Here is a 20,309-nt window from a genome sequence, read left to right as displayed (position 1 = left end):
GCTTCTCTGTCCCAACCCACCCACCCCCATTCCCTCCTACAAGAAGGTAAGGCCTCCCATGGGGAGGTACACTTGGTAGAGGCAGGTCCAAGCCCCTCTCCTACCTCAAGGCTGTGTGAGGTGTCCCATCATAGGTAGTGGGCTCCAAAAAGCCTGCTCATGCACCAGGGATGAATTGTGATCCTATTGCCAAGGGGGGGCCTTAAGCAGATCAAGCTACACCACTGTCTCAATATGCAGAGGGCCTAGTCCCGTCCCATGGAGGCTCCATAGCTGTTGGTCTAAAGTTCGTGAGTTCCCACTAGTTTGGTTTGATTGTCTCTGTAGGTTTCCCCATCATGATCTTGATGCCCCTTGCTCATAGATTCCCTCTTCTCTCTCTTTGACTAGACTCCTGGATCAGCCTGCTTTCTTACACCATCCAAGACCACAGGCCCAGGAGTGGCACTGTCCCCTCTCCCCTGTGAGCTGGCCCTTCCCACACCAATCATCAATCAAGAAAGGCTTCCACAGGCCAATCTGATGGGAGCATTTTCTCATTTGATATCCCCTTAAGTGACTCTAGTGTGTGTCAAGTTGACAAAAACCTAATGAAGGATACCAGATTTTTCTCAGCATTTCTACAAAAGCTCCAGCGTGTCTGCACAGTTTTCCACATCATAAACTGCTGAGGTCATCCTCTCATACTTCACTGCATTCAGTAATACTTGAACAGCATATCCAATGAGTTACACACAAGGAACACTAAGATTACAACTTTAGGTCACAACAAATATTTTAGAAATTGCTCCATTTTCAGCCGTGAACTCACAACAGAGTCGAGGTAGTCTGGTAACTTCCTCCAAATACAGATGACTGGATTACAGTGTGTCTTAACATTAGCAGCCATGTGGTGTTACCTGCTTTCTGAATTCTAAGAGCGCGCAGGGGACAGTGCCCAGCTGCTGTAAAGCAGAGCAGAATTCTGATGTTTGTTCTAATACCAGGGGTCAGATTTTCTGGAGAACCCAAAACCAAGTCCTGACTTATTTTTCTGCTTCACAGTGAAGCAGATATTTAAAAAGAAAAAAAAAATTCAATTTAAAGGCAGCTGAGGCCGGCTGAAGTATAAAGATGGGAAAAGCTCCTATAGTAAAAATGATTCCGGTAGCTTCTGGGAACTTCCATTTTTCTCTCTCCTGGGGTTAGCTCCCTGTGATACGGCATTTTTCAAGTAGCCATCATTATCAGAACTGATTGAGGTGGCTGATACTGGTCTTCCAGATTGGGGGAAGAAGCTTGTCAAGGACAGTTTACAATTTGCAATATGATGGCTAAGATCATATACTAAATAACTAGAAAAATGGGGGGTATGGAAAGAGAAGGCTCTCCAGCTGTTACTGCTGTCAGCATCTGAGCATGAGAGCAAGAAGAAAACCTCATTTAGGATGCACAGGGGAGGGGGGCGGGGAATGGTCTATTCTCTTGTGAACTGCAGAACGGACCCCAGGAGGCCAGGTAGCTAGGTGAACACAGGAACTGGCAAAGATCCCATTCTGCACCACAGTGCTCACAACAGGCACCCAGGAGTGATGTTTAGTGTGAATGTCAAGGAAGGCAACTGTGCACAGACCATCCCTGTCTGAGCTTGGGGAGCGTGATAAATACATGATAGAGACTGCAGCAAGGCATTGTGGGTATAGCCACTCCTGCTCCCTTAGGGAGTGTCAGCACCACAGGCATGTAAAGAGCTCCAGCTCTGTTGAGACATCGGATGAACCAATAGTGCCATTACCTTAGATGGCTCTCAGGAGATGCCAGGAAATATGAGCTCAGTGTCTGTCTGTGGTACTGCCTGGGGCCCTTAGCAGTGTTCCAGGTAACACTATAGTCGTCAGAATTTGAAAGGTGCATGTTCCTGTTGGTTCCGATGCATAAGAAAATAACTTTCCAGCCAGGCGGAGGTGGCACACGCCTTTAATCCCAGCACGTGGGAGGCAGAGGCAGGCGGATCTTTGTGAGTTCAAGGCCAGCCTGGTCTACAGAGCGATCCAGGAAAGGCACAAATCTACACAGAGAAACCCTGTCTTGAACCCCCGCCCCCAGAGAGAGAGAGAGGAGGGAGAGAGAGAGAGAGAGAGAGAGAAAGAGAGAGAGAGAGAGAGAGAGAGAGAGAGAGAGAGAGAGAGAGAGAGAGAGAAAGAAAGAAAGAAAGAAAGAAAGAAAGAAAGAAAGAAAGAAAGAAAGAAAGAAAGAAAGAAAGGAGAGAAAAATAGTAACTTCAGGGTAGTTTATATTTTTATACGCTGTCTTTATGTGAAGTAGATAAACAACAATGCATTGAGGGCTAGAGAGATGGCTCAGTAAATAAACTGCTGGCCCCATAAACTTAAGCACCTGACTTCATATTCTTCGCACCCACATAAAAATTAGGCCATAGGCAAGCATATGCCTGCAGTCTCAGTACTGAGGAGGCAGAGACATGAGTATCTCTGGGGCTCCAAAAATAAGGTGGAGAAAGATGAAGGAGATAACAGACATCCCCAGCAGGCTTCCATGCACATGTGAACAGCACACACAGAAACCATTCTTCAGAACTCTGTAGTTACCCTTTACACACAAGGGTAAAGCATTGCTATTCAAGAGGCTGGAGAGTTGGCTCAGCACTTAAGAGCTCTTATGGAGGACTTAAGTTCCCAGAACGCATGCTGGCCAGCTCACAACTGCTTTTGACTCCAAGGGACCCAGCGGTCTCTGGCCTCCATGGGCACATGCACATGTACATGCATATAATTAAAAATAATGAAAATCATAAAGAATTGTTATTCTAGAAAAACGATCCCATTAAAGATTGACTGTCGCATACTAATCTTGTAAAGTTCACCCAGCCAAACTTAACTATTGCTCGGGCCACACTGCTGCTACTTCCGGCATGTCATTTGTGCCCTCCACATCTCCTTTCTGAAAGACAGTACGGAGGCTGCCTCAAGTGTCTCTGCTGCAGAGCAAGCTGACATCACGCACGAGCTCCTGATTCTTCAGCCTGTACTTCAGGCTCCCAGAGGCAAGCTAAGAACCTGCACTGCGGTCCTGTATCTGGGAAGCACCAGAGAGGCTGATGAAGTGAGGCCGCCGGTCTGTAACAAGCTTGCACGCACACAAAGTCCAAAAAACCTGGCCTACTTTTTATTTTCCCACCCCCCAAAAAAGTCTAACCAAACTCATCCAACTGTTGCACAGTGTCAAGACAACTGTCGGTTACAGTGAATTAAAACCTTGGTGGCTAAAATCACCAGGAAATCCCCTAACTTTGTGTGACTTGCTTTTTCTAAAGCAAGTGGGTGGTCTTTATGGTAAATCAGGCATTAAGAGCTCGTAATCATGGGCTCACTCTTAACAATGCCCCCCAAAACAGTGGAGCAGTGTCAGGAAAGAGTAACAGCTGGGCCTGCATCTGTATTTGTTCCAGTGGGGCATTTTTATTAAAGCGCATGTGTCTACACTCAGTGTTCCATCCTGTTAATGACCAAACCGGCTTTCATAAGACAGGGCACGTCCTCATCCACACTGAACGCAAGCCCTGAGGAGGCTGCGACTCTGATTTATGGATTACTGTACACCCTGCTCTTGTGGACCTAACACATAGTAGACACCGAGCTAAGCAGAGCCAAGAGACTTTTGATAGTCAAGGAAGCTGCTGGGATTTCTCTTGTTTCCCCTGGAGTATGAGGCACTCTGATTTGGCTGACTGGGGAGCTGGCAACTGTCTGATACACATGCCATCTTAACTGCTTTACAGTTCTTTAAAGTAGGAAGCTCTTTGCTTAAGATGAACACTGCCAGTGCACACACAGCTTTAACTACTTAACTATTCTCTTTTAGAGAGAAAAAAAATCTTAATGCCAGCACAGAATAATAGAGTAAATATAGTTCCCTTTGAAAAAGAGCTACTCCCATTCTGTTCATTTCCTGTTGGATGGTATACTTAAAAACCCACCATCTCTGGACCTTCACCTCCACACCATACGGTTACTATCGCCTAGGATTTCGTTCTGACAGGGCGGAATCTAGATGCCTAAACACGCATGGGAAGCACGTTATCCCCACATAGAGCACTGGCCACTGAGCCTATGTGAAGTGTCTTGCTGCTTAGCTACTTAACCGGAGATGCACTTTAGAGTGAGCCCCGCCTGGCTGCCTTCTTTCTGTGGGAGAATTTTATGCCAATAAAAGAAAATAGTTTGCATTTCTGACAAGCCAAGTAAACCCAGAGTTAGTTTTTCTAAAGCCTCTGCTGGCGATGTAGCCTCACTGTGAGTATGGGCAGAGGTCCAGCCCCTCGGGTTCTCTCAGGCTCACCCTGGCCCTGTGAGAACATATAAAACTAAGTCTTACAACCTGGAAGGGCACTGGGCTGAGCAGAGTGGATTTTGCCTGTCTCTGCTGAGCTCTTCCTTTGTCCTTTGTCATCAGCTGGGTCATGTTCCACCGCCACCGCCTCTTCCAGCCGTGCCCACAACCTCACTCACACAGGGACCTGGGAGGGGCTGGTTTTAGTATCGGAATTGAAGTAGCCAATTCTGAATTGCCTCCAAAGGTGAGTAACTTAAGGGAATGGCAGATGTGGTAAGTCCCTTCTCTCAGGAGGGCGTGTCTTTTATCTGCCTCTTTTGCTGGGATGCCATAATCTCAACTCTGGCTCCCATCTGCCCCATGGTAGTCCAGTTGTGGAGTTAAAAGGACCATTTGTCATGATTATTACAAAGTTGTCCTGACCCATTGTATCAAAATGTTTACCTTCTGTGATTATTATGTAGAACTTCCAAAAATCATCACCTTGTATCAGTTGGACAAGTAGTATAGTTTAGTTACATTTTGGGGAATTTTGACCTCTGCCCATCCATCTTCCATCGTCCTGAGCTGGCATTGAACGGGATTCCTTATTCATGAAAGCCTGGGGTGGAAGAGTTAGAATCAGAAGGTAAACAAGAAGGTGCATGATATTTTCATCAGACACCTAACAGTTTTATTATTAGCTCTTCCTATCCTATATCAGTCCATTTTCATTACCATAACAAAATACCTGATGCGGAGTGGCTTTATAAACAAGGGGGTTATTTAGGTCAGAGTTCAGGAAGTTGAAGAGCCTGGTGTCATCCACAGCTCAAGTCCAGTGAGGATCACGTGGCAGTCAGGGAAAGGTACTACAAGGCAAAGCCAGTGATCTCTTTGGGGGTGGGGCTCACTCTTGGGAAACCTTGAGAACTCATGGGAACCACGTTAGCTGCCTCTGAGGGTGTGGCCCCAGTGACGTGAGAGCTTCCTGCCAGGCCCTGCCTTGTAATGCTGCAGACTAAACTTGAACCAGAGGAAGATGAACTACGTCCACACCGTAGTGCACCCTCTTAGAGGAGCTTTACTTACTTCTGGGGCAGCCAAGGGACACACTGGGAGTGCCAGACACTAGGGAGGGATGACAGCTGGGATTGTGTTGTTGTGTTGTAGGTGGTAAGACACTCTTGCCTCTACCCTGTCATTAGTGGGTGGGTAATAGTGATATAAAATCAGAGATGAATTAGGATAATAAGAGGCGAAGGAGAAAGGAGTCAACTCTCCACCAGTGATGTTTTTCTCTTTGTGGTTATTTAACTTTGAAAAGGAACTTGAAAGGAATAATCGTGGTTCTTCAGCAGACAAAGGACTGAGTGTGGGAGCCAGGCAGGAAGGTGTGAGAGCCTTTATTGCAGGAACTAGAGGCGTACAGGAAAACACAGGACTCCAGGAACATGCTGGTGTGTCTGTCACAGAAAAGCCAAGGGAAGGGAAAGCCAAGGATGGCCTCTGTGCCACCTGCATCTCATTTTCAATGTCTGTCATTTTTTTTTTTTTTGAACGTTCATTTCTTGGGTTTCTGTGGATCGTGGTGAATGAATGGTAAAACAACTGAGTGGGAGGGTATGGGACATGGAAGAACCTTTAAATAATGGCAGGTGTTTGTAACTTAAAACTTTCATTCATGTGTATGTACACATACGTGTGCTCACATGCCTGTGTGTGTCCTCACGGGCTAGAAAAGGCCATTGGCTCCCCTGTAGTTGGAGTTAAATACAGGTGATTTTAAGCCACCTGGTACGTGCTGCTGAGAACCAAACTTGGATTCTCTGCAAGAGCAGCAGGTGTCTTAACTACCAAACTGTCTCGGCAGCCCCACAGCTCTCGTTAGTACAAACGGGCCCTGTCCGTATTTATCTATTGATGGAACCAGCATGTAATAAATGCCTACAGAGTGACCATACTGTAGGCACTGGGGACATGGTGATAACTTAACAGACGGGGAGAAAAGACAGACAGACCCCACTCTCACGGACAGCTATACAAGCTGTAAACAGAAGCAGGGTGTGTGATGGACATGAGTTACTCTCTGCCAGGAGCAGAGCGCGGTCTGGGAAGCTAGAGGAGTGTTCCGGGTCCCTCTTGGGGATTCTCTGCTCACTGTCCAGTGGTGGAACTGTAGAGGGTCCAGGGTGGAGAGAGTCACGGTGCTGCAGTGTCTAGAGGTGGCTTCTCCATGGCTCTCCAGTTCAGAGACATCAGCCGGCACTGCTGGAGTCCCAGGGCCTGAGCTCCTGCCTTCCAAGCGTTCCTCCTCCTCGGCACTACCAGTGCCCTGGGAAGAAGCCCCTCCCATGTTGTTGGACACAGCTATGGTTGTGCGCTCATGTGGTCTTCCTGTGTCCACAGCTCCTACAGAACCGTTACTGTGCAAGTTTGCCGATGGAGGACAGAAGAAGAGGCAGAACCCAAACAAGTACATCCCTAATGGGCGGCCGTGGCACAGAGAAGGAGAGGTGAGACTTGTAAGTCCTTTCTTGGAACTTCAGTGTGGGTGTGCCCTCGTGAACACTTAGGGGACGCCTGAGTGTGCATTCCCCAGGAGGACAGGCAGACGATGGGAACAGCCACACTGCGCTGTAGTGAAAGGATGACTATGAAGGTGTTTGAGTGTGGAGGGCTCTGATTTTTCAATACGTTTACATTAATCATATTCAGGAATCTGTCCTTAACACTAAAATAAACAGTATATGTGTCACTGAGAATTTGCCTTTATATTCTGGATTATTTTTTTCTTATTAAAAAAATGTTGTGCCATACAATATATTCTGATCATGCTTTTCCCTCCCCACCTCCACACTGTCTGTCTGTCTGTCTCTCTCTCTCTCTCTCTCTCAGAAGTAAACAGGCAAATAATCTTTTGAAGCTTTAAAAAAAAATTCAGTGTTTTAATGCAACATTGGGCTTTCTCTTGTATTTATTTCAATGGATTTTAGTGTTTAAAAAGATCATAAAGAACCCAGAATGTGTGGAGAAAATGTCTTAAACCTGTGGTCTCCAGTGACAGCCACACGTAGCCCTCTGAGCATGTGATGCCTGGCTATTTTCCCGGAGGGATTGGTTTCTACTTAATTTTCAGTAGCTCCCTGTGGTAATGGCTGCTGTGGGGGGTACACAGTGGAGCTCAGTTCTCATAGACTTTGTCCCCATGCTTGGCTAACAGAAACTTCCAATTTTATCAAAGGTGACTATTATCACCTTATGCCACGGGGACTCTACAAAATACAGTTTTCCAGTAGTGCCTTTCTAGACGGATTTTCACGTCTCCTTCTGCTTCCTGTAGGCTGGAATGACACTCACGTATGACCCGACCACAGCTGCTCTACATAACGGGTACGTCATTAGGATAAATGCCTCGTAGCTTGAGGGACAGTGAAAGTGGAGAGTGTCAGACGTTGTGCCGTGAATGATTCCATTGGAAGGATGACTTAATAAAGGCTTTTGTGTTTGTTCTAGATTTTACCCTTCACCATACAGTATTGCCACAAACCGAATGATCAGTCAAACTTCTCTTACACCCTATATTGCGTCTCCCGTGTCCGCCTACCAGGTTTGTACCTCAGGACCCGACAGCAGGGCACCGTGCATCTCTGCTGCATTTTTATGTGTCTTCACCTTCTGGACAGTTTCAAAAATGAAATCTAAGTCAAATTTGATGCAGCTTGGAGACCTAGTTTGGAAGAAGCTGCCTTTTATTTGGCGTAACGATTTGCTCCTCTGTGTAGGAGGATGTAAAGCCAGGGAAGTGGTTGGAGTCATCACATGGTCCTTGAATTGGGATAAGCCCCCGTGTGCTTCCTCTATCACGTATCCCAGAAATTGAAACGTGTGAGTGTCACAAAATGGAGCGCAGGTGTGGGCTCCCATTTGTTTACTCATGAGCAAAAAGAGATAAAAAAAGACAGTTGGAACTGCTCATACAGAGATTGTCTCCAATGGGTGACATTAACTGATGCCATTGAGAGTTGAGGCCCTTCCCCCACCAAGACGCAAGAGGCCATTAGCTCCTGTTGCATTATTTTGTGAGGAGACTTACCTTTGACTCGAGGGAGGAATCCTCATTAAGCTCCTTGTCCAACACTGATCTGATGGTATAACAGGGCTCGTGAGGCACAGGAGTCTTTCTCTTCCCGCGGCCATCTTCCCCTCAAAAGGTGTGCTGCCTGGGCCCAGACAGTGTTGTTACTGAGTTCAACTCCTGACCTGTGAGGAGTTCTCTACTGTTGACTGCTGGGACTCGTGTGACTAAACTTGGGAGTGTTCCTGTTTTTGAAATTGAATTAGATGTTGTAGTCCTGACGTCTGAGGTTAGGGGACTACAGCATCTGATCTAACAACTGTGCTGTTTGGTAGCCATAAGCCTCAGTCTCCTCGTCTTTAAAATGGGGATAATAATAGCTTCTACCTTATAAACTTGAGAGAGTTCTGAGCACCAAATGAAAATGTGAAGAGCTCCACGCTGTCCTGGTATGTCATTAATACTCAGTAAATATGAGCTGGCAGCAGCAGCACTGTATATGAATTGCACGTTTTCAGTAATGGTCAGTCTAAGGCAATATCAAAGTTAGCTGTTAAAATAACGCTGAAAACTAGAAGGTTGCATACCGAAAGCAGTCTCACAGCAGTGTCTGCCACCTTCAGCCTGTAGGTTCGGGCCCCGCCCCTCCCCCCATTCTGCACACCTTTCCTTTCCTTTCTCCTCCCTGGGTTGTTAACTCTGATGTGTCAGGCTTCTGGACATAGTATTCACTTGTTTAAGTCTCTTCAGAGGTTGAAGAGTTAAGACCCCAGTCTTTTTCTTGCTTCTCAGGGAGAGGGAGTGGATATAGTATATCTCCCTTCATAAGCAGGGTTTACAGCTGATATTAAAATGTCATCTTTGATGATCTGAAAAATGGCGCTCTGTCATGTCTGTGTCGCTAAAAATCAGCACAAGTTTGAACTCACTCTTAAGTACACAAAAGACTGTTCATTATCATGTTGCTATAGACATTTCAGCTCTTAATCCATCTCTCTACCACTGCTTTTCCCCTTTGAAGCAGTTAGCCTTTCAGTCATTTTATAGAATAAAAAGTCAGGAGATCAATGTTGGGAACCAACTGGACATGGCAAGCTACAGACAACCTGTCATTTCCAGGCCTCATTCCCTCCTTGGGGAATGCTGTGTTTTTGTAAGACCCATGTGGAATTTATTCCACTTGCCTGACGCTCAGTGGCACAGCCTCTCAGATGGTGCCCATCCTTATATGGTCGGTGCCAAGCAGAGGTGAGTGGATGTGCCCCCAGGTAATCCAAGGTCCCCTTTAAGGTGTTTGAAAAATGTTGTTTATGTACAATTAGTTTGGGGTGGGGGTTCTTTTTATTTCAGGTGTTCAAAGAACCAATGGTAAAACGTTCACGGATTGTTATTCCCATTTTACAAGTAGGGAACGTTGAGGAATAGAAACTGGCTGGCTGCTTAGCTGCTGAGAATAAAAACACGGGGTTCGATGTCATTGCTCCCTAACCCGATAATACCACAAGTGTTTAGACATTTATAACCACAGAAGCCTATAGACATGGGGGACGTCCGGCCCAGATCGGGGTTTACAGGGGGCTGCTTGCCTCTCGTGATGTGTCTGTGAGGGCCCACCCCCATGTTGGAGTTGGCTTTCTCCGCTAAACCACCATATGCTTATGCAGTTGGATTTGAGAGAGTGGCATCCGCAAGAGAGCACCAGTACCCCAGTGGGAAAGGCTGCAGTCCAGGTAACTGCAATGTTAACAAGGCAGAAGCACTTAACTTTGGTCTGCCTTAGGTGGCAAAGGAAACCAGAGAAAACAAGTATCGGGGCTCTGCTACCAAGGTAAATGGCGCTACGTTCTTTCCCCATGACTCTTCCCCGCGCTCTCTCTGTAGAACCTCTGAAGTTAACACGCAGGGACAGGATGCAGGAGGGGTCTCCTAAGAACTGGGAGATAATGAATCTTACACGGTCCATAGACCTTGAAAAGCCATGGGCATCGAGACACAGACGACTTCTCTCTTCCGTGGCAGAAGGTTCATTTCCTTCCCGCCAGAAAGCCCGGCCCTCACATCTGATTGCTCAGTTTGGAGGGTTACTGTGTGGATGCCCTTTTAACTTAACTGTTGATATCAAGATCTCGTTCCCTCCCTTTTAATATCCTAGGTCTGCATTTCAGACATTCTTTTTTCCTCGCTAACTAGAAATTGTTGAGGGCTACACAAAATTTCTAAACTTGTTTTCCTGATTGTCAAAGAGATTGCATTTGGTAGTTCTTAATAAATAGTATGTGCTTGGAGGGTTAGTTTCTAATGAAATGTTCTACAATTAATCCTCATTCATCAGTATTCCTAAAAATGTAGTTCATACCTTGATTATAACACTTCACTAATTTGGACTGTTTATGTGTTTATTTCCTTCTCTTAGACAGTATCTTTCTCAGGGATGAAGCCCATCCATGCCTTACCCACCTTCTGCTCCTTGGTCCCTAATATTCAGTAAATACGGACTGAGTGGGCAAGCTGACATTGGTTCTGAATGATCGTTTCATCTCATTTAGAGTGACCAGTTTGTCAGGAACTCTAACTGCCTTAACCTTTGTAATCATTGATAGTATTTTCTCCTTATCTTCCTCCTGTAGATTTTTAACACGATTAAAAAGAATTGTAGAGAATTAGATGATAGTTGCAGTAGAAATCAATGTTTCTTTCAAAATCTCCCTTTTCTAGGTGCAAAGTCCTTCTTGGATGCAACCTCAACCATACATCCTACAGCATCCTGTAAGTTTCTCAAGTCAATGACTTTATGTCCTCTATGGAAGCTATGTGTGTAACCTGTTGAGTTAAAACTCCTCTACCAAAGATGGGGGAGCGGGGTGGAAACACTCAAACACAGAATATGACAATGTACCCGCTTATTATGAAGCTTGAAGTTACCTTTGTTTTAAAATGCATTATTGGTAGACATTAATTTTTATGTAAGAACTTAATATACATCCTGTTTGAGGCAAGGTATTCTTTTTCTACTCACGCCAGTTCGGGAGGATTCCATTAGTTGAGTAACTAAATATTTTGCAATGCGTGGAAAGAAACGGCTCTTCCCTGTTGCATTCTTTGTGATTTAGACAGGAAGTTCAGATCCAGGCAGGGCTTTTCATCAGTGTCAGGACGAAGACAGCAGTGCATTCCTCGTACATAACTAGTATGATTTCTTCATCAATTTCAACATTCCTTATCCTAGTGTGTTATTTTAAAATGTACTTGATGTTTTTATACAGTGTATGTCTACACAAAATCCAGTTTGTTGAATGTTAAACATAGAGTCAAAAAGTTAAAAACAAACTCTCAGGTCAGACTGAGAATACCCATGATGACCCACGCACTTACACACAAAAGGGCCACAGATTGGCCCCTTCGTTTCTAGTTACCAGTGCAAATTAGGCATTCTCATATGCAAGATACATCACAACGTTTATAATACAAAAACCAGATCATTTGATTAGGAAAAAAAACTCAACTCTTGACCTTAAAAATGAGACAGGGATTTCTCTCACGATTCTTCAACAGTGGACACGGCAGGCAGTGTGAGACCATGTGGGTAGAGTAGCAATCGGGAGCACATGATGGACAGGAAATGCTGACACAACCATTCAGATGCAAATAAACTGTGTCTTGTACCTGTTGTCATACACACACACACACACACACACACACACACACACACACACACGTCCAGAAGTCCACACATCCTACATTCGTGTTCATGACACCCATCCACACATTCCCACGGCAGTCTGTGTCCCAATACTTGATCTATTTGGAAAGTTAGAAGTCAGTGCACTCTTAGCTTGAGGACCCCTTAGTGCTTTGGCGATACCTGTGGATGAGGAAGAAAGGCCAGGAAACCCCTTCCCCATAGTCTAGACTTCGAATCATTTTTGTCATTCTGTGCTTTTTGATGATGAATCTAAAAAATGAAATGTATCCTCTTTTTTTTTCTTTTTGGTGAATTTAGATGCAAGTACTGTATATATTTTAATTTCCCTCTTTGGGGAGACCTGTGTTACTATTATCCACCCAGATTCAAACTGTATGAAACACCTGCTCGTGCCCTGGACTGGTATCTGATTCTCGGTAAACACCAGTGTGTTTCAGGGCAATCGGCTGCAGTCATCCCCAAACCCGTGTTCATGTTTGTGGAGTAGAACAGAATCCTAGCATGCTATAACAATTAGGTGATTGCAGAGATGGGAAGAACGGTAAAAATCCATTGATGATGTAGAGAAGTTCAGACAGATGTCCAAACAATTCAGTTTTGGTTGCTACATAGTCAGGAAAGCTTGCTCTAGCCATTACAGTTGATGGCAGCAAGGGCAGTTACCATTTCTAGTAGAAAGCTAAGTTAAAATCAAGAGCCCACAGTAGGAAATTGTTCATGTTCTCTGATGCAGAATCTAGCTCTCAGTTAGATGCTAATGCTGGTTCTGTTAGAGATATCACAGGAGTGGGTTTTTCTTTTCTTTTCTCTGTTTTCTTACATACATTGAATTGATTTTTTTGATGGCAAAAAATTTCCAAGCAAAATAAGTGACCATGGAACTGGAGTGGAATTACTAAGATTGGTTTCCCAGACACGGGGCAGGAAGTTCCGAAAAATACCCAGAAATGAAGAACGTACTCTTGGCCCTACCTGCTTCATCTTGAACCAGATGACTCTCTGTAAAACATGTTTAAACAAGCTGCTGTGCTGATCACGTTTTTGTTGTTGTTTGGGGGGGGGGGGTGTGGCTATAGAAAACAAAAGTTACTTCTCCCCCCCCACACCCAACATCTGGCAGCCATGGCAATATTTGTTTGCCATAGTCAAACAAGTTTGCTCAGTTTGTTTCATGTTACAGCCCTTCTGCTGGCCTGCCTGGCTTTACAGTTAGGTCAAGCTGGACACAAGGATCTCAGTGGGGTGAAATAGCACGGCCATTTCCTCTCAACTCTTTATGAAAGTTTCGGGAAAGCAGTGTGGGAGATTTGGGGGTCGTCGTTGGGGATACCTCTTGTAAGTTTGAGGGAGGTCATGTTTGCCTCAGCAAAGAGTTTTCCTTTGCAGATTGGAACTATAGAATCTTACTTCTCTCTCAGTCTGTCTTTTGTCGCTCTTTTCTCCCCTTCTCAGGGTGCCGTGTTAACTCCCTCAATGGAACACACCATGTCACTACAGCCCGCCTCCATGATCAGCCCTCTGGCCCAGCAAATGAGTCATCTGTCGCTAGGCAGCACCGGAACAGTAGGTGGCAAATTAATATCCTGGGTTTTCGCAAACAGAGGAAAGTGAATTATGGAAACCCGTGTCTTCCCTAATGAGAGTATAGGTTGAGGGGGGGGTGGTAGCAAAGATTGTGTCCGGCCCTCTCCCTATCTGGCACTGCCTTCCACAAAGTCAGCTAGGACTCAGAAAATTCTTGATTAGTTGATGACCTGGATATATCTCCCTCACACACGCAGCGCCCACACATGCCCCTGTGTAGCTTTTATAACCCATGTTACAAGCGGCAGGTCACCGAGGAAAAGATGCGCAGGTCACAAAGGACAGGCAGCGTCTCCGCGGCGTTTGCTGTTCTTTCCTGCGGTGTTCCAGCACCGCGTTGTGGTTTTCGTAGTGGCTTGTTTTCCTACACTCCAAGGGACTGGCGGGGTTAGGAGGCTGGGTTAGTACGAGGCCACGTGTAAAGATGGACAAAGGCATCCAGCTCAGCCTGTGTTTGTGGGGGCGGCAGAGGGCAGAGGGCGGCGTGTTTCCCCTCTTATTCTGAAAACCAGCAACAGCTTCTTGGGAAAAGTGAATCCAGGACAATACACAGCCTAGAAATCGGCTGCAGATTCCACCTGCCTTTGGGACATGAGACTGCTGAAATAGACAGAGGAGGGCCGCAGGACCGGTTAAGGGTCCCTTCGGGTCTCTCCCCACACAAATAGTATGAGGCATCACCTCGGGGGATAACCAGAAAATAACGTGGCCTCTGGAGGAGAGATTTGTATGATGATTTGGAATTGCTGCAGATGAGATACCTTAATGACCTTCACACGGGCACATTTTTTTGTTGGTAAAAATTCAAAGAAACACAGCGTTTTCAGTTTGACCTTCCAAATGACACATTCATAGGCAGTCATTAAGCTTTGAGGGGAACCCATATAAGTTTTTTCTTTGAGTCGTCTAAGTAGCCATCTCCTACCCCAACCCCTCCCCCCCAACCCAGTAATCTGAATTTTGCATGGCTTGCTGCTGCATACCCTGATCACCTTCTCCTTTTCAGTACATGCCTGCCACGTCAGCCATGCAAGGAGCCTACTTGCCACAGTATACACACATGCAGACAGCAGCGGTTCCCGTTGAGGTTGGTATAGAGCATCCCAGTGGTCACTGTGGCAGTGGTTGGTGTAGAGCATCCCAGTGGTCACTGTGGAAGTGGTTGGTGAAGAGCATCCCAGTGGTCATGGTGGCAGTGGGTTGTTTGCCATCTGAGTCATTGAAATAGAGTAACAACAAAAATCTATCAACTGTCAAATATTTTCTCAAGGCATAGCATAGTAGCACATGCCTGTTATCCTAGCAACCAGAGAGGCTGAGGCAAGAGGATCCATGAGTTCAGGCCAGCTTAGACTATGTAACCAAAGAAATGGTTCAGAAAGAGTGTGCACTTAGCATTTTTCAACTGTAAAACACACTCTATGCAAATTAGTATAGCAACATCCAGATACATTGTATCCCCAGACCCCCCCCCCCAAATAACTTTGCAATCTTGTAGCGCATTTCATAGTACTTTAAGGCTCTGTCTTGTTACCCCAAAAGATTTTACTCACAGGCGCATTAAGATAAAATTGGGGTTTGCGATTCTAGTTCTAAAGATTGAATCAGTGGTAATAGTTATTATAGAAAGAAACGGGTCATAATTCAGATGATGGAAAAAGAAAAACTGGTATTCCTAAGTTGCAACAAGCGTGAGGAACAACCCTCCCTGATTTTACAGCCAACTACTCTTGGTTAGTATCTTAGAATATATTGCATCTGTAGAAGTCTGACATCTGAATTACGAGTGGACAGGAAGCATAGTGTTTTCCTGCAGTGTCCTCAAGGATCAAGGAAGTTGATCGGTCCACTCGCCTTACCCACTCGGCAGATCCCAAAGTTCTTGGGAACTGTGGTTGTCGTATTTGCATGATCGTACAACTTTGAACAGCCACAACTGCCTGAACCCACAGGATTTTGTGTGCAGTTCTCCAGGACATGAAACCTTTAGAACAATGAAAAACAAACATTTTCTCTGTAGCTACTTCAGCAAAGTCTGACCTGTGCTTTTTCAAGCATAATTTGAGCTGAGCCAAGACAAAAATCTCCAAAGTACTTTTTGTTTTATTCCTGTTTTACTCTCACTTTAGTGGAGGTTCCACCAGGGCCTGTCACATGAGCTATGTCCATGTCCCTTCTAAAATCATGACCTCGCTCTGGAAGCCAGGCAGGCTGTGAACTTGCAGCCCTTTTGTCCTGCCTCTCATGTAGCTGAAGTTACAGTCCCTGCTTCCATTTACTGAGTTGATTCACACTTTTCAGCATATAAGTATTGGGAAGTTTGATTGTGAGGTGCAGGTGATGCCTTTGGGCAGCAGTTGGTGGGGGGAATATGACACGCAACATTTGCACACTGTGACTCAGACTCTAAAGTCTGAAAATACTGAATTATAAACTATATCTGGCTTCAAGGAGACGAAGCCAAGAAATTTCTTTGATCAATATTTAAGTTAAACATTTGAACGGGAGGTTCTTGGGGTCTGTCATATTTCAGCTGCATTAGGGCAGTGATTAGCCTTAAAAGCTCTGTTTGACTTGAAGAAATTCACTTTGAAGAGTGTCTGTATTAAGGTGTGTGTCCTTGGACTCAGGCCTTAGCAGCAGAGTTACAATTTCATTGCTAATGTGTCTCATGCATTCTGCTTTGTTGTAGGAAGCAAGTGGCCAGCAGCAGGTGGCTGTGGAGACATCTAATGACCATTCTCCATATACCTTTCAACCCAATAAGTAACTGTGAGGTATGAGGGAAAAGTCTCCCTAACTGCAGGACTCATATGAAGCAGTGTGGGGTACTTTTATCAAATGATGCTTAGACTAAGTTAGATTTAATGTGTTTATGAATTTACAGATTCTGTCTAGATAAGGAACAACGTTTTATATTAAAATCAAATATATATTTCCTCTACCCCAAAGTCATAAAATATAAAGCATCATAGAACATTGATTTCCAAAGCTGTCCTATATATAATAGAAGCATCCTATTTATATTGCTTAAATACTAAGGAGATACAGCTTAAGATGTTGCTTAATCAAGTCTCACAAGGTCAGTAGCATCTTGACTATGAATTGAGATTGTTGGCATCCTCAGAACAAAAGATTATCTTCCCAGCTCTCACTGGAGTCACAAATTTCAAACTTCACCCCACCACGTGTATTTTAGTAAAATAACTCTTACGTGGAATCCAGTTTCTGGATTGTCTTGTAACAATGTGTGTTGTTGATCTCAAATCACCCTTCATTTGAGACCCATGTGGAGCTGGCTCTGGCTGCCTGAGGGAAGAAAGTACCCTGCAAGTCCCAGATTTGAAAGGCGGACTCAAGGAACTGAAAGTGACCCTCAGATCCCCAGCTCATGTCCTTCAGTCTCACCGTGGATGGGCACAATCTTGTTCAGGCGTTTATCTCTCTAAAGCAAAAGCTGACAAGCCCTGCGTGGTGTGTTTGTTAAATCAGCAGAGACTGAGTTAGTCTCCTCTCTTTCTCTTCCAGATGGACCAAAGGGTGTTCTTACATGAAGAAGGGTGTGAAGGCTGAACAATCATGGATTTTTCTGATCAATTGTGCTTTAGGAAATTATTGACAGTTTTGCACAGGTTCTTGAAAACGTTATTTATAATGAAATCAACTAAAACTATTTTTGCTATAAGTTCTATAAGGTGCATAAAACCCTTAAATTCATCTAGTAGCTGTTCCCCTGAACAGGTTTATTTTAGTAAAAAACAAAAACAAAAACAAAAAAAAACACAAAAAAAAAAACAAAGATTTTTATCAAATATAATGATGCAAAAAAGAAAAAAAAAAAGGAGAGAAAAAGAAAACTTCAATTTTCTGGGTATGCACAAAGACCACGAAGACTTATCCAAGTGCATGACCGGATTTTTGCGGTTTTGTTCCTTTTGTGTTTGATGCGTCTTTTTTTTTTCCAGCTGTATGAAATGGGCTTTTCTGATGAAATTCCCACCGTCTGACGTCACCCATGGTGTCTGTGCTTGCCGTGAGAGTGCCGCTGTAAGCCAGTGTGGCCACCCTCGGTGTCTTTTCTTAGCTTTTCATTTTTCTTTCGACGTAGTGTGAAGTGTCTTATCCTTTTCTATGAATTCCAATTTGCCTTAACTCTTTTGATGCTGTAGCTGTTTCAGTAAAGTTAGTTCAAACTAATGATGTAGAATGCTTTGACCAAATGGGCTGGTCTAGGACGCCTTGTAAAAAAAACAGCAGCGTAGGGGCTTTTAAAAAGGTAGTCAATAAAAGTTGCTGAAATTTTGGCTTTTTTAAAATATGTAGTAGGTGTTTTTAATGATTTTTTTTTCCACATAACGTGTAAGGTAGTGAAGTGCAAGAAGGGAGAACTGTTTTGTGTGAAACACATTTTCTGACTGGGGGACTTTTAATAGGGTGAATCGTTTGTAAGGCCGTACACCGACAGTTTCCTCTGATAGTTTGACCAATTTAGGATATCTGCTGTATGATGCAATGTAAAGTCTTTTTTGCCTTTTTTTCAGGAAAAAAACAAAAAAACAAAAACAAAAAACTTAATGATGTTCTAGATTTAGTGTAGGTAGCTTTGGGGCTGGGGGTGGGGGTGGGGGAGGGGAGTCACCGAATGTTTTGTCCTTTATACTAACGATAGTGCTTTAGAATGAGAACCATGCCTGTGATCTGGCAAACTGAGGGGGGGAAAAATGTCGCTATTGAAACTAAATGGTAAAAGCTAAAAGTAAGGATTTCTCTTCAAACCTGAGCTGAGATATGAACAGAAGAAAAAACGACTGGCTACTAGCTCTCTCTCGTGTGCGCTTGCTCACTAGCTCGCTCGCTCGCTCTCTCTGAGGTCGATTTGAAAAACTAAAAAATGACTTGGCACTTTTAAAGGTAACTTCACCAAAGACCGAAGAGCCAGTAGCCAGTAACTCCACCTTGTCTCAGCATCCCATTTTCTCTGCTCTTTATTTTTGCCGGACCAGTTTGCGGTTAGGAGAATGTGCCTTTTTTGTACCTTTGCATTAGGTTTTATAATTTTAACTGATGTATGGACTCACAGAGACAAATTTAAAAAACAAAAAAAAAAGCATGAAGGAAGATTTGAATCCAAGCAGTGCCACACTTTAAGTCATCACTACAGGTGTTCAAGTGTAAAGAAAACCAACTTTGAAACTATGAAATTCCTGATTCATAAATACAGTTATTTCTACTTTAGTACATATGAGATAATTCATTGTTATTAATGCTCTTTTATTAAGGCAATTGCATACGTTTTAAAAGCAATGGTAAATTAAGTTGTCTTCCAAAACTGTGTACTTGTCTGGTCAGCTACGTTTGATCAGTTATCTACCTCAGAGGCTTTTTCTTTTGTGCTGGGACAGGTTGCTGGCCCTCCCTGTTTCCACCGACCAAATCCTCCTAGCTCGGGAGCTAGGGCTAAGCAGTTACTTCTTTTGAGTATTTTTTAGTTCTTAAATTTTATTGCTTGTATTTGATGATAGATGTCAGTGACATTTCATAGTTTCAAACGTCCTTGCTGCTCTGAGAAGTGTAGATTCTAGTGAAAATTACATAGTCATAAGAGAAATGTGTTTTCGTTTTTGTTCTTGTTTCTTTCTTTTTTTTTTTTTAAAAGAAGTTGTGGTATTATTGGTTCTATGCTCCCTAAAACATTCTGCTTTATGGAAGTCCAGACTGAATGCAGCACCCTCCGTATACCTAGTATGTTTATCAGCCCGGGGCTCTCACTACTTGATATTTTTTCCATTAGTTAAGACAGGAAGACGGTAGCTCAGTCGGTAGGGGAGGGGAAATCTGCTGCTAGGTATGTCTGAACTAAGTGCCATACTCGTCTGGGTCAGATTTGGGAAACAACCTCTGTACATATTAAAAAAAAAAAAGTCAGTTAAACATCACATAGTAGACAGCCATTAAATTATAAAAAAAAAATTAATTTATGAAGAAAGACCTTTTGTACAGATTGAAAAAACAGATTTTCATAGAGATATCTATATGATCAAGAGAGTTAATTTTTTATTTTTGTTCCTACTAGTGCTCCATACTTGCCAGCAGTGACTTTATTGACCGGCTCCAGATGACTCTGTAGTTTTCTTTCCTAGGACTTGTTAAACGCCAAAAGACATTTTTGAACTGTACATTTGATCAGATTGTTAGCTTTTTCTGTTTTATTTCTTTTGAGAACCTTTGAATAAAAACATCTGAAACGTTCCTCTTCCTGTCGGTTTACTGCAGTCGGTGAAGCCCACATCAGAATCCCGTTTCTCTTCTGCCTCACTCTTCAGCTCAGGACATTGGTTCAGAAGTAACCTGAAAATTATGTCAGATTCCCTATGTCCTGAAAATGCCTCTTCCTGCAAGGGACTGAGAAACCTTCCCACCTCCTTGTTACCATTGTTTAAATCTGTGCTGTGACCTTAGAGGTCACATCTGACCTTGTCATAAGTCCAGCCCCAAATACCCCACTCTTGGTCTGTTTAGGTTTTTTTGTTGTTGTTGTTGTTGTTGTTTTGGTTGTTTTATGGTATTGGCAACAACCCTGGGCCTCTGACATCCTAGGCAGCTGCGCTTGCAATGAACTATATCCTCAGCCCT

General features: G+C 43.9%; 1 protein-coding gene across 17 annotated transcripts in view; it reads left to right on the top strand.

The window, feature by feature from the left end:
- Rbms1 (RNA binding motif single stranded interacting protein 1) overlaps positions 1 to 19,925 on the top strand; it is a 225,855-nt gene extending 205,930 nt beyond the window's left edge. For 10 of the 17 annotated variants that reach the window (XM_076569550.1, XM_016003098.3, XM_016003097.3 and 7 more), the window contains 9 exons: positions 6,721 to 6,836; positions 7,655 to 7,704; positions 7,828 to 7,921; positions 10,170 to 10,217; positions 11,105 to 11,155; positions 13,545 to 13,655; positions 14,683 to 14,763; positions 16,369 to 16,453; positions 17,205 to 19,925. In XM_076569550.1, coding sequence (XP_076425665.1) covers positions 6,721 to 6,836; positions 7,655 to 7,704; positions 7,828 to 7,921; positions 10,170 to 10,217; positions 11,105 to 11,155; positions 13,545 to 13,655; positions 14,683 to 14,763; positions 16,369 to 16,446 — 629 coding nt within the window. In that variant the 3' untranslated portion in view covers positions 16,447 to 16,453; positions 17,205 to 19,925. The remainder of the gene's footprint in view (positions 1 to 6,720; positions 6,837 to 7,654; positions 7,705 to 7,827; positions 7,922 to 10,169; positions 10,218 to 11,104; positions 11,156 to 13,544; positions 13,656 to 14,682; positions 14,764 to 16,368; positions 16,454 to 17,204) is intronic. The other 7 variants (XM_076569553.1, XM_006984626.4, XM_006984628.4 and 4 more) reach the window with 3 other exon arrangements.
- Positions 19,926 to 20,309: the final 384 nt, after the last annotated feature.

This window comes from Peromyscus maniculatus, chromosome 4, assembly GCF_049852395.1.
Source record: "Peromyscus maniculatus bairdii isolate BWxNUB_F1_BW_parent chromosome 4, HU_Pman_BW_mat_3.1, whole genome shotgun sequence".
NCBI classification, from domain to species: domain Eukaryota; kingdom Metazoa; phylum Chordata; class Mammalia; order Rodentia; family Cricetidae; genus Peromyscus; species Peromyscus maniculatus.
This window is presented reverse-complemented; position numbering and strand designations above follow the sequence as displayed.